The sequence below is a fragment of the Lepidochelys kempii genome, chromosome 15, assembly GCF_965140265.1.
Source record: "Lepidochelys kempii isolate rLepKem1 chromosome 15, rLepKem1.hap2, whole genome shotgun sequence".
NCBI classification, from domain to species: Eukaryota; Metazoa; Chordata; order Testudines; family Cheloniidae; genus Lepidochelys; species Lepidochelys kempii.
Window position 1 is genome coordinate 8020111 of NC_133270.1, and position 14668 is coordinate 8034778.

Sequence of the window (14668 nt, forward strand, 5' to 3'; positions counted from 1 at the left end):
GAGAAATACAGTATACTATAGCTGAATCTGGAAACATATATCTTGTCTTTTAGGTGGTAAGCTCATTGGGACACAGTCTATCATTTATTATGTTTGATACAGTGCCTAGCACAATGACAGCTAACCTGTTGTGGCCTTTAGGCGCTACCTCAATCTAAATACTAAATAATAATAAATAATAACAATAACTAACAATAAAGGACATTATCTGTGGAGTATACTGTCCACTAAATTTAAGTACCATAGTGTTTAATTGCATAATCTGTTTATCACGGTTTCAGTAGCAGGACTCTTCTTTATATTTCTGGATCATACTAAGCTTATAAACGTTTTTTTAACTTGGCAAAATGCCATACATCAAAAACCAAACTACAGGTATGCAGAAAATAAACATGACGAATTGAGAACTGGCAAGCCTATTAATTGTTTTACACAACCTGAGATCTAAGTGTACTATTGATCTCAAGTAGTGCCGGATTTACACGTATTCTATTTCAGCCATTGAAATGATGATGGTTATTTTATTTTTAATATCTTCTGTTCAATCTCTTGGAATGAGCCAAGCTAAAATATGCAGCTGGGATACTAATATTACATTTTACACCAAAACTGTAATAAATAATGTTTGGTGATAGAAATACTTTAGGGGGCAGAAGTTCTGGAGTACAGTAAAAGGCCAAGATTATTAAAAGCGACAGATGTCTTTAGTCACCCAACTTGATATGCCTTAGGAGGGCCTGATTTTCAGACAAAAGACGAGTGCCTCTGTCTGAAAAATCAGAGGCCTTTACCTGGTCAAGTTGAGCGCCTAAGAAACAAGGTACCCAAACACCGGTGCCCACTTCTAATTTTCCCCGGAGGTGCTCAAACCCCGCTCAGTCCCAGGCCCCACCACAACTCCACCCCTTCCCCCAAGGCCCTCCCACACCTCTTTCTGCCCCTCCCCTGAGTGTGCCCCATGCCTGCTCCTCCCCCTCCCTCCTAGCACCTCCTGCACACTGGTGAACAGCTGGGAGGTGCTGGGAGGGAGGAGGAGGAGTTGATTGGTGGAGCCGTAGGGGGGAGTGAGTGGAGGGAAGAAGGAGCTGGCTGCCGTTGGGTGCTAAGCATCCACTAATATTTTTTCATGGGTTCTCCACCCCTGGAGCACCAACAGAGTCGGTGCCTATGTACCCAAAATCACTCGTCTCTGGGAAGGAGGCAAGGACATACAGTGCAAGTGCAAGTGGGCTGCACAAAGGGCCAAGTTCTGCTCCTGGTGACATCAGTTTAATCCTTGCATAACTCCACGGTAAGTAACTACTGCTATTTACTCAAGATTATATGAGGATATATTTTAACAAGCAGGTAGTAATACAGTAGTACACATTTTGCATCTTTTCACATATTTCACTTGCATTAAACAAAACAAAACACCTTAAAAGTGAATATAATTACCGGCTAAGACACAGAATATACACTAAGTAAAGAGATTCATAATAAACACAGCTACAACACTCCTTTGCCAGGACAATGTCATCACACTGTGTGCGCTATGGAATGTTACCCACTGTTTGGAAATCACCTAACAAAGAACACATGTTCTGAAACATACACAAAGGAAATGATTTAAGAGTACTGTGGCTCCTTCTTGCATTATGTCACAACCAAGGTATTATTTTAACATATTACTTGTCCATTTAATAAAACACATATTGTAAATATCATCTAAATGTTGTCTATAACAGCACTTGGCACTATGTTCAGACGCAGTATCCCAGCCTCTATTTTACATCTTTCTGTATCTTGCAGTTAGCAAACGTTTGATGTGGTAGAATGAATCTCTAAAGAAAAAGATTAAAAATATTACCTGGAGAATGAAAGAATTCCTCATATTGTCGGGTAAGTTATCCAACATTTCTGTGTAACATCGCATCAAACTTAACAGCCAGTAGTTGGCTGAGGCAGATTCCTCATCTGCAGTGTAGGTAAAAGGATCCACCATATAGATGACAACTGCTGGAGGATAGGCATGGCTGTCTGCAGATTCTGGGTCAGTGGGAATCCCTATTCTCTCCCTCTCTGTAACACTAGAGACACATGTATTGTTAAGTACATAAGCAAATTACAAAGTCTAATTATTGTTTTGTTCTAAGAGTTAGGGTGGGTAGGGAAAGAGTCTGAAGGGGAGGACTGCTTTTTACATTGAGAAAATGTTACATCTATCCATAGGATTACATCAAATCAAAGTACCTGTTAATAATTTGTTAAAGGTGTTTTTTAAAAGAGTGACACACCCTTATCTGAAACACCCAGAACAGTCTAGCTCTGAAGAATGTGTACAAAAAAGATTATTAGGACTGAATCAGTGAATGACAGTATACTATTTTCTGCTTGTGGTCATTCACATACAAATTGTTTTAGTCCTGGAGAAAGCTGGAAGAATGACAGGAGACTGAAGGCCTCTGTTTATTCACAGAAGAGGTAAGCACTTGCAGTCAAGGTTTCCCCACACTGCCCCCTGTGAAAGTGTCTCAACTCTGAATAGGAGGGACAAACATGCAGAGGTGAGAAAGGCGTTCAGTTTACATACTCTGCTGAGGCTGGCAACTAGTGCTAATTGTAGTGGTAGATTTTGCATAGGCCACTGAACAGAAGTATAACAAAAACTTCAAACAGGACTCTATTTGAATTTTTTACTTAAAGGACGAGAGCTCATTAATCCATCATGTTATGACAATTTATCAACATAACATCTACTTGCTAATATACATTACTGCAAAAGTGACAGGGGAAAAAATTACCCATCAAGAAGGATCTGCCTCAGGCAAGTAGAATTTTTAAATGGTGGCAACGTATTTTTCTAATTTTTAAAATAATGTTTTACACACTCCTGTTTATGAGGACTCTTTAGCAGCCCCAAGCTGAAATCGGTTTATCCCCGAAATCCATTCCCTGACATCGTAAAATCACACACTGGTTCCTTATTGGGGGGGTATTTAGAAATGCTGCAATGCCAAAATGGATTTAAGAAATAGCAGCAATGCAGCATTATACATAGAACACCACCTAGTTTGCAAATAGATAAGAAAAAAATTGTGGGTCAAATTTTGTGCCTATCAACAATAACAGTTTTCAGAGGAACAGCCGTGTTAGTCTGTATTCGCAAAAAGAAAAGGAGGACTTGTGGCACCTTAGAGACTAACCAATTTATTTGAGCATGAGCTTTCGTGAACATCTGATGAAGTGAGCTGTAGCTCACGAAAGCTCATGCTCAAATAAATTGGTTAGTCTCTAAGGTGCCACAAGTCCTCCTTTTCTTTTTGCGAACAATAACAGTGTCGTCTTTAACTAAACAATATGAAATAATAATAAACCTCATTTCAATGACTACAAAGGATGAATAAAGTTCACCCACTATATATCAGAGACAGCTGTTGCAATCACAACTGCCACAGCAGCAGCTCTGAATGGCTGTGCAGGAAGCAAGGATCTCCTGCGCTTTCAGGAATGTTCATGTGGCTTAAGGGAAGGAGTCATGAACGCAAGAAGATAAGAATATGTCTACATTGCAATTAAACACCTGCAGCTGGCCCATGTCAACTGACTCAGGCTCATGGGGCTTCGGCTGCGGGGTTGTAAAAGTGCGATGTAGATGTTCGGGCTCAGGCTGGACCTAGCCTCTGGGATGCTCCACTCTCGTGGGGTCCCAGAACCCTGGCTGTAGCTTGAGTCTGAACATCTATACTGCAGTTTTACAGCCCCAAGCCCTGCAACCTTGAGTCAACTGTATTTGGCTGTATTTTAAAGAATCCTTATTGAGGTTACAGGGACAAACCATCTCGATGCGTAGAAATAATAGTAAATATGGCAGGCGACAGCTTGGCTTAACAGTGAAATCCTTGCTGCTCTTAAAGACAAAAAAGAAGCTTACAAGAAGTGGAAGATTGGACAAATGACCAGGGATGAGTACACAAATATTGCTCGGGCATGCAGGAGTGAAATCAGGAAGGCCAAATCACACCTAGAGTTGCAGCTAGCAAGAGATGTTAAGAGTAACAAGAAGGGTTTCTTCAGGTATGTTAGCAACAAGAAGAAAGTCAAGGAAAGTGTGGGCCCCTTATTCAATGAGGGAGGCAACCTAGTGACAGAGGATGTGGAAAAAGCTAATGTACTCTCAATGCTTTTTTTGCCTCTGTCTTCATGAACAAGGTCAGCTCCCAGACTGCTGCACTGGGCAGCACAGCATGGGGAGGAGGTGACCAGCTCTCTCTGGAGAAAGAAGTGGTTCGGGACTACTTACAAAAGCTGGACATGCACAAGTCCACGGGGCCGGATGTGTTGCATCCGAGAGTGCTAACGGAGTTGGCAGATGTGATTGCAGAGCCATTGGCCAATATCTTTGAAAACTCATGGCGATCGGGGAAGTCCCGGACGACTGGAAAAAAGCTAATGTAGTGCCCATCTTTAAAAAAAGGGAAGGAGGAGGATCCTGGGAACTACAGGCCAGTCAGCCTCACCTCAGTCCCTGGAAAAATCATGGAGCAGGTCCTCAAGAAATCAATTCTGAAGCACTTAGAGGAGAGGAAAATGATCAGGAACAATCAGCATGGATTCGCCAAGGGCAAGTCATGCCTGACTAATCTAATTGCCTTCTATGATGAGATAACTGGCTCTGTGGATGAAGGGAAAACAGTGGACGTGTTGTTCCTTGACTTTAGCAAAGCTTTTGACACGGTCTCCCACAGTATTCTTGCCAGCAAGTTAAAGAAGTATGGGCTGGACTATAAGGTGGACAGAAAGCTGGCTAGATTGTCGGGCTCAACGGGTAGTGGTCAATGGCTCCATGTCTAGTTGGCAGCCGGTATCAAGTGGAGTGCCCCAAGAGTGGGTCCTCGGGCCGGTTTTGTTCAATATCTTCATAAATGATCTGGAGGATGGTTTGCAGATGACACTAAACTGGGAGGAGAGGTAGATACGCTGGAGGGTAGGGATAGGATACAGAGGGACCTAGACAAATTGGAGGATTGGGCCAAAAGAAATCTGATGAGGTTCAACAAGGACAAGTGCAGAGTCCTGCACTTAGGACGGAAGAATCCAATGCACCGCTACAGACTAGGGACGGAATGGCTCGGCAACAGTTCTGCAGAAAAGGACCTGGGGTTACAGTGGACGAGAAGCTGGATCTGAGTCAACAGTGTGCCCTTGTTGCCAAGAAGGCCAATGGCATTTTGGGATGTATACGTAGGGGCATTGCCAGCAGATCGAGGGATGTGATCGTCCCCTTCTATTCGACACTGGTGAGGCCTCATCTGGAGTACTGTGTCCAGTTTGGGGCCCCACACTACAAGAAGGATGTGGAAAAATTGGAGAGAGTCCAGCGGAGGGCAACAAAAATGATTAGGGGACTGGAGCACATGAGTTACGAGGAGAGGCTGAGGGAACTGGTGATGTTTATTCTACGGACGAGAAGAATGAGGGGGGATTTGATAGCTGCTTTCAACTACCTGAAAGGGGGTTCCAAAGAGGATGGCTCTAGACTGTTCTCAGTGGTAGCAGATGACAGAACAAGGAGTAATGGTCTCAAGTTGCAGTGGGGGAGATTTAGGTTGGAAATTAGGAAAAACTTTTTCACTAGGAGGGTGGTGAAACACTGGAATGCGTCACCTAGGGAGGTGGTGGAATCTCCTTCCTTACAAGTTTTTAAGGTCAGGCTTGACAAAGCCCTGGCTGGGATGATTTAATTGGGGATCAGTCCTGCTTTGAGCAGGGGGTTGGACTAGATGACCTCCTGAGGTCCCTTCCAACCCTGATATTCTATGATTCTATGATTCAACTGACACAGGCCAGCTGCAGGTGTTTAGCTGCAGCATAGACACACCCTAATGAGGAACTGAACTGGTAATACATGGGCTCATTCACTTATTTAGTAACTTACCTTTCCTGTCCTTCTTGCTGTTGCTGTGATGAGTTCTGTCCAGGTTCCGTGTCTCCTCCAGAACCTGTGCTCCCTGGTGGTCTGTCCGTAGAATTTCCCCCAGTGCTGGTGTTCTGCCCTGGACCTACAATTCCACTAAACCCTGAAGAAGAGGTAGTGCTCATCTGGTTAATGCTGGGTGTCGAGGAAGTTGCTGACAACTGTGGCACAGAGGATCCAGATGCTGAACTACTTCCTGCTACAAGGTTAGTGGTCCCACCATTGGGCGTGGAATTAAAGGAACTGCCTGTTGGTGGTGCCCCAGGAGCTGACAGACATGTTGAATTTGGGGGTACAGGTCCAGTGTTCCCAGGCATTGCTTGCCCTTGACTTGCTGGCGCTGAGGTTTGGTATTTAGGTGGTATCAACAGGCTGCTGTCAAGCTGCAGAGTGGCTAAGTAAGGTGCTGAAAGAGTGCATAAACACAAGGTAGATTAATGATAGTGTATCAGATCTCACCAAACAAAGCACTGCCAAGTCATACAGTACTAGGCTTTCAGAACATTTGAGGGAGAAGGAAAATGTTGAGAGTATAATTTCCATTATAAATATTTAATTGTAGAATCAATTCTGCAATCAGTCCATTTTAATAATGTGATTCTACTATCTCTAAGTACAGGCTTGGCTTTGCAGAGTTACTACAATATGAAGAGAAGGGGAAGTGAATAAACATTACTACTGACATGTCATTACTTCTGGTTCGATTGTGATGTGATAATGCTGTATTTCTGGCTGTAGATGGCATTCAACTTCACATACAGCTAACTGAATTAGAGTTCACAATGACCATTTAACAGAGCAACTTTACCTTTGTCAGTCCAAGCCCTTTTTACATAAACTACTATTCTGGGAGATTTAACTTAATTATGGTTGTGCCTTATGCAACTTCATGGACTGAGCACTTCTGGGTGTGAGCATGGAGTACTTATCATATTAATCTGTATGGTAATGGTTTTACCCAGATATGTGGTAAATGAAAACTAAAAGCAAACTGAAATAAGTAGTTGGATACTGGCAATTGTTACAGATAAATGTGCTCGATTCTGACCTCTGTGCTTCTCCCAAGCATAGGAATCGTTAATGGATGGCACAACGCCCAGCCAGCAAGCAGTCTCAGAGCACTTAGGGTGTGTCTGCACTATATATATCTGCTATGACAATGAGACCCGCCATAGCAATGAGTTTCAGAGCCTGGGCCAACTGACTTGGGCTCATGGGGCTCGCACTATGGAGCTAAAAATAGCGGAGTAGGCATTCCCGCTTGGGCTGGAGCCTGGGATCTGAAATCCACTGCTATTTTTAGCCTTTTAGCACAACCCTGAGTCAGTTAACTGGAGTTCTGAGATTCACTGCCACAGGATTTGTTTTCACAGTGTAGACTTACTTTCAGGTCTGTTGTAGCTGGTGTTACTTGAGCCCTAATGCCATTCTGAGTTTGAATGCTAAGAGTCAGTTTGGGCCAAAGAGTGAGGAAGAAGAAAGATGGCTTAGTGCTACCTTCCCCATCCCCATCCACTACTAAAGGTTCTGCACCAAGAATAGCTCAGCTGGATCTAGGGGGTCTCGCTAAAATGAGCCCACCACGTCTTTAAAATGGGGATAATAGTATTTACTTCTTTGAAAAGCACTTTGAGATTTACTGAAGAGAAGTGCCATAGGAGCTAGGTATTATTATTATTTATTGAATGCTAATTATTATTTAAGTCTAATTGGTACAGAGCTCCTGCCCATGCTCCAGCTTCTTATTTTATGACTTTTTAAACAAAATAATTAAATCATTCCTTTACTAATTAACCTATTACAACTACCATTACTCACCTACCTACCCAAACCCTCAAACACTATCCTGAACTTTCCCTTCTGTGAAGTCATCCCTCATGGTCAGCAAAGGCAAGTACTCAAGTACTGTCAACCTCTGAGACACCAAAAAGGGTCAGGACACAGTAATTTCAGGACTTCACTGAAAACAACCTAGTGTCCTCCCCACTACCATTACATCAGAGGACTCTCAACTTGCACACCACAGTGATCTAAATTCATCAACAGTTCAGCAGCTGATGTTTGGAGACAATTACCTACCATGCAGACTGGCATTGTTTCATTGTTTTCTTGTGCTCCATCAATTGTCTATATCTTCCTGTTGTCTTTTGTCTTACTTATACTGTAAGCCCTTTTAGGCAGGCACCATCTTTCTGTTCTGTGATTGTATAGTGCGTAGGACAATAGGGTTACGAGCCTTCATCCCTCAACACTAATATAAATAATAAATTGCCAAGGGATCACATAGGAAGATGGGTCCTCTCTCAGCCAAGGCCCAAGCCAGTTAGAACAAAGAGTGGGCATACTCTGCTTGCCAAGGGAAATGAAATAGCCACTACAAATTCTTCCAGTTGATTCAGTCAACCCATACCTATTAACTTAGTCTTGCAGAGTTGAATTTCAGTCAGCTAGTCCTAATCTGTGTAACCATTCGCTCACTAGCTCATCAGATAAACCATTCAATCACAATGACGTGACACTACATCCCAGATGTGCTCATTAACCCCGAACAGCTCAATATGTATGTTTACACCTGCACAAGAGGGCCTTTGGGTTAGATGAGCAAGTGTCCAGTAGTACACTGATTTCTCAGCAGGAAACAGAAATCGGCATTTGGATCTCAAGAGGAGTTTACAGGGCTGGCAGTTAGAAAAAATACATCTTTTTACTTGTCAAGTGAATAAATGTAATATGGAAATCACGGAGAGACCATTAAAATGGAGCCCAACAAAGCTATTTTTATAACCATTTTACAGATCATAAATACATTTAAAGGGAAAGCTGTTTCCCCCTCCCCCATAACCCAAAACAAAACAATTTTCATCCTAACCCAACTTCACTTACCCAGGTGATGCCGGCAAACTTGCGCATAAAGTTTGAGTCTGGAATGATTGTCACACTCCTCACTGCCCCAAGACTGGTTAAACCATTCGCTCACTAGCTCATCTGTCACCTTTTGCGCCATGGTCTTTCCCACCCGCATGATTCCATCACGTAACACTTTGCAGATTGGTTTGTGTTGGCCAAGCCTACACATCTGGTGGCACAAGAAGGAATATTTGCAACAAGATGCCATGTCCATAGAACAAAAACAGTAACTTGATAAACAGTCTCATGCCCTCTCTCCAATGGCAGCCCCATATAGTACAAATTTATAATTGTAAAAATGAAAGGCTACTTTGTTCTTTATCTCTGGCTGACTTAACTTACATTTACAGTCAAGCTAGCGCTATAAAGTACGGTTTGTTCTATAAATTCTACAGTGTACACTGAGGTTGACAAGAGACTCTGGTTTTATGTTTGAAATCTGCAGGTGGAAGAAAGAGAAAGTTACTCACCTTGTGCAGTAATGGAGGTTCTTCAAGATGTGTGTCCCTGTGGGTGTTCCACTTTAAGTGTCCGTCCACCCCTGCGCTTGTAATCGGAGCTTTATGGTAGCAGTGCCTGGTTGGATTGCACATGCACAGTCCCCATCTCGCGCCGCTTCAAGCAGTTAATTGTCACTGTATGACCACCCGCCTCCCTGTTCCTTTTCTACTGCAGAGCCTAGTACTAAACTGCAAAGTAGAGGGGTGGGGGAGGGTAGTGGAGCACCCACAGGGACACACACCTTGAAGAACCTCCGTTACTGCACAAGGTGAGTAACTTTCTCTTCTTCGAGTGATGTCCCTGTGCGTGCTCCACTTTAGGTGACTTAAAAGCAGTGCCCTCCGGTGGAAGGAGGGGGCTTTGGAATTGAAGTCGTACCAGATGAGAGTACAGCGTAATTGAACAGGGTATTGGAAGATGCGTGTTGTTGCAAAGTGTAATGATGAATAAATGTGTGGGGTGAGGCCCAGGTTGCAGCCCTACAGATATCCGTGATGGGCACATTGTTAAGAAACGCTATGGAGGCCGATAGCGCTCTGATAGAATGTGTGCGGATCCCTGTAGCGGGTTGTCGGCCATGTTGGCAATAACAAAGTTTTGTGCAGTCTGATATCCATTTGGATAGCTGTTGTTTGGATATGCTGTTGCATTTTGATCATTCAGCAAAGGAGATGAACAGTTTTGGAGACTTGAGATTTTGTTTTATCAATGTAGAAGGCTATAGCCCTGCGGACATCCAAGGAGTGTAATCTGGACTATCTTCTATCCACGTGGTTTGGGAAAAAATGTCAGTAAGTGGATTGGTTGGTTGAAGTGAAAGGATGAGGCAACTTTAGGTAGAAACTTGGAATGTGGCCTGAGTGATACTTTATCTTTGAAAAAGATTGTGCAAGGTGGGTCAGCCATGACAGCTCCCAGTTCTCCCACCCTCCTGGTGGATGTAATGGCCACTCGGAATGCAACTTTCATAGAAAGGGGTAGCAGGGAGCTTGTTGCCATGAGCTCAGATGGAGAGCTGGTGAGGTCATGGAGAACTAAATTGAGTCCCATGGTGGGTTAGGATTGTAAACATCTGGTTAGGAACTGGAGAGGCCCTTAAGAAAGCATTTAGTAAGTGGGTGTGTAAAAGTAGAATATCCATCTACTTTGTGATGGAACACCATGATGGCTGATAGATGCACTCGTATTGAACTCATGGAAAGGCCCATCTGTTTTAGTTCTAGCACGTAGTCTAGAATGAGAGGTAAGGGGGCTGCCAAAGGTGCGGCCTGTTTGTGTTGGTACCATGAGTCGAATCGCCTCCACTTATGCATGTATGTGAGTCGGGTAGCTGTCCGACGACGGTTTAACAAGATGTTTTGAATGTCTGTGGAACATGTCATTTCAGATCTGAGAGCCATGCAGTAACCATGCTTTGAGATGGAGTCTTTGGGGATCTGGATGGATGGTGCATCCTGAGATAGCAGCCGAGGTAGAAGTGGGAGTGTGCATTAGGGACAGACTGCCATATGGAGAAGATAAGCATACCATGTTTGTCGTGACTATGTGAGGGATATTAAGATCACTGTGGATCTGTCTTGTCTGACCTTGTGAAGCACACGGGCTAGGAGGGGGGTGGGAAGGGAGCGTCCCACTTGATGAGGAAGGCATCACCCAGAGAATGTGGACTGAGTCCAGCCCTGGAACAAAACTGGGGGCATTTGGTATTTTGTGTGGTTGCAAATAGATCTATTGCTGAAAACCCCCACGTCCGAAAAATGTTTAAGAGTACATGTGTATTCAACCCCCACTTGTGCTCCTGATAGAAGTTCTGTTCAGGGTATCTTCTGTGGTATTCTGACAACCAGGTAGATATGATGCTGTAATATGGACATTGTGCTTGATGCACCATTGCCAGAGTCACATTGCTTCCACACAGAGAGAGTGTGATCGCGCTCCCCCTTACCTATGTAAAACATACAAGGCATATTGTTGATAAGGATCTGCACTGTCTTGTCTTTGATTATCACTAAGAAGAGGGAGCAAACGTTCCGAACCGCTCGCAGTTCTAGCAGCTTTATATGAAGATGGGACTCTGTCATGGACCATTGGCCCTGTATAGAGTGTGGTTTCAGGTGTGCTCCCCAACCTAGAAGGGATGTCTCCGTGGTGATGGTAAGCAACAGTGGATTCTGTAGGAAGGGCACGTTGTCTGGATTGGTCCACCACAAAAGGGAGTCTTTTATTTTATCTGGCATGGTGAGGCACTTGTTTATACTGTGACTATATGGGATATAATTTGCCCAGAGCCAGGTTTGTAGACATTGCATATGTAGTCTTGTGTGTCTGATGATGAAGATCACGGTGGCCATGTGGCTTAGAATTTGTAGGCAAGGTATGGCAGACGCTTCGGGCTGTTTTGCGTCATGGAGATTAAGTTGATTAAAGTCAGAAATCGTTTTGCTGGTAGGGAAGCAGTTAGAATATCAGGGTTGAAAGGGACCTCAGGAAGTTATCTAGTCCAACCCCCTGCTCAAAGCAGGACCAATCCCCAATTTTTGCCCCAGATCCCTAAATGGCCCCCTCAAGGACTGAACTCAAAACCTTGGGTTTAGCAGGCCAATGCTCAAACCACTGAGCTATCCCTTCCCCCCCTAAAAAAGAGAGTTGAGGTCTGACCCAATTAATTCCAGGTGTCGGTTTTTGTACGTTTACCTGAAGGCCTACCCTTGTAAATAGAGTTCTAGTGTTTTCGGTGGACTCTATCGTTACCTGCAGCGTTGGTGCTTTCAGCAGACAATTGTCCAAGTAGGGAAATATCACAATTCCCTCCCTGCATGGGTAGGCAGCTACTATGGCTAGTACCTTTGAGAATACCCCAGGTGCAATGGAAAGGCCGAAGGGTAGAACTTTGTATTGGAAATTGTCTTGTCCTATTGCAAATCATAGAAATTTTCGATGTGATGCATGGATATATGAAAATATGCGTCCTGGAGGTTGAGGGCTGAGAACCAGTCCCCCTTTTCTAACACTGAGATTATGGTGCCTAGTGTGACCATTTTGAATCACTGTGTTTTCACATATTTGTTGAGTCGCCGTAGATCGAGGATATGTCTCCAGCCTCCTATTTTTTTCCCTGTGAGAAAATAGGGGAAAAGAATCCCTTCTCTATGTAATCGGATGGTAGTTTCTACTGCTCCTAGAGATATGAGGTGAATTATCTCTTCTTACAGTAGATGCTCGTGAGCGGGGTCCCTGAAGAGGGACAGGGAAGGGGGTGAGTAGGGAGTTTAGAGGTAAAGGGGATGGATTAACCAGTTTTGATAATTTCTAATATCCATCTGTCTGTTGTAATACTCTGCCAGATTGGGTAAAATGGAATCAGTGGTCATACTTTGCCAGTACGGCTTCACAGTTGGCTAATCTTAATTGTAAGGTTGCAGCAGAGTATGCTTTGCAGCTGAAAAGGTTGAGCCATTTCCAGTCTTTGTCATAAGGGGTGTTTCTGGGGTATTGCTGTCTACCCCATTCATTGACTGCGTCAATCACCAGTGAGTTCAGCCCTGGATACGAAAAGAGAAATTCAGTGCCCTTTGCAGGCACGTAGTACTTTTTATCAGACCTCTTACAGATAGGTGGAATTGTTGCAGGGGTTTGCCAAAGCAACTTTACATGGTCCATAATCACATCATTCATTGGAAGGATGATTTTAGATGAGGTCAATGTGTGCAGTATATCTACTAATTTATGTTGAGACTCCTGGACTTCTTCCAGAGAAATGTCCAGTGAGGTGGCAACTCTCTTATAGAAGTTTTGGAATTGTTTGAAATCATCATCTGTGTTGGGAGGTGGGGGCATAATAGTGTCATCAGGTGAGGATGAAGAGAAGTGGACTTCAGGTGGATTGTCCTGATCAGAGAGTATCTCCTCCTCTTCAGCCCCCTGCTCTGAGGTGTCAAGCGGTCCCTGTGGTGTTAATAAAGGTAACTGATATGGGCCAGCCCTGGGAAGACTGTCAGATACACACTGCTGCTGTTGTTGTGGATATGCTGCTCATGGTCTCCAAAATGACCATTGTGGCGGGAAGAGCATAGTGGGCATCCAGGGGTGCCCGTATCAGAGTTGGTTTGGAGGGTTTGCTGGGTAGCTCTTGCACAGAGCAGCATGCGTGATAGGAGTAGCCACAGGGGAGGAATGTTGTGGAGAGTCCCCGACATCCTCGTCTACATCTTCATCCTCACGTAAGAATTGTGAAGCGTAAAGAGGTGGAGAGCTGGGTTGACTAGCTACCGCAAGGACCAAGGTACCATTGGTGCCGAGGATGGGAGACTCCAGTACAGAAGAGACAGTGAGGTCTTTTTGGCGCAGGAATTGCTGCAAAGCGTATGGCATTGGTACTGTATGCTGAAAACTGCCTGTTGGTATTGAAGTGCACAATGTCCACACTAGGTGGCATCATTAGCAGTGGGGGTGCTGAGGTGCCCAGTACCAACAGTTTAGTCATGTCTGGCGGTACAGCGGCATAGGGTTTCATTTTCCCCTTGGTTCCTGTGTCCGAGCTCAGATCCTTGGAGACTTTCGTTTTCCTGGTACCAACAGTTCCGGAGGGTCCCACTGTTTTGGCCATTGACATGGCTGGTGTGGTCAGTACTGGGAGTGTTTGCCCATTAGTGGCATGCCTTTTCTTGGCCAACTCCAAGATTGGGGATGTGGTACCTTGGGTCTCTTTGTAGCCTTCTTGGTGGGCTGATCTGGAGCCCAGGCCGTGGAAGACGGGCCCATCAGAGGCTGCAGTTGGTGATTTCTGGCCAGATGGGGTGTGTACCCTCAGGTTCAGATGCCAGACAGAGACACTTCTTCTTGAGAAGTTTAAGTTGGAGATCTCTCGCCTTTCTGGTGTGGGCTTTCAGATTGTGACAGTGCGAGCACTACTGTGGTGTATGTCTTGCTGAGACACCAGACACACAGAGAGGTACAGAAAGCCTGCAGGTAATGCAACTTTTGAAACCTGGGGAGCCAGGCAAGCCCCTCAGGGAGTGTACTCTCCCCATGGGGGGTGGGGAGACAAATACCATGCTGCAGCATGAAAAAAATGGAAACCTACAGCCCTATGAGGAGAAAATATATATTTCTTTTTTTTTGGAGAAACAAGAGGATGGGGATAAAGTACTAACCCTAACTATTCTAACTGAAAACTAAAACTAAGGGAAACTGTGCTACGCAGAAAGCTGCAAGGCGCTGCTAATTGCTGCGACTTGAGCCAATGGCAGTGGAGAAGGAAGTGAGGGGAGCTTGGTCGCATAGTATCAGTTAGCCACCTGAAGC

At 44.4% G+C, this 14668-nt stretch overlaps 1 protein-coding gene across 4 annotated transcripts in view; it reads right to left on the reverse strand.

The window, feature by feature from the left end:
- Positions 1-14668, reverse strand: part of MED13L (mediator complex subunit 13L) — a 442112-nt gene that overhangs the window by 38079 nt on the left and 389365 nt on the right. For all 4 annotated transcript variants that reach the window (XM_073312881.1, XM_073312880.1, XM_073312882.1 and 1 more), the window contains exons 20-22: positions 8840-9032; positions 5918-6362; positions 1850-2069 (exon numbers count right to left, since the gene is read on the reverse strand). In XM_073312881.1, the coding sequence (XP_073168982.1) occupies positions 1850-2069; positions 5918-6362; positions 8840-9032 (858 nt within the window). The remainder of the gene's footprint in view (positions 1-1849; positions 2070-5917; positions 6363-8839; positions 9033-14668) is intronic.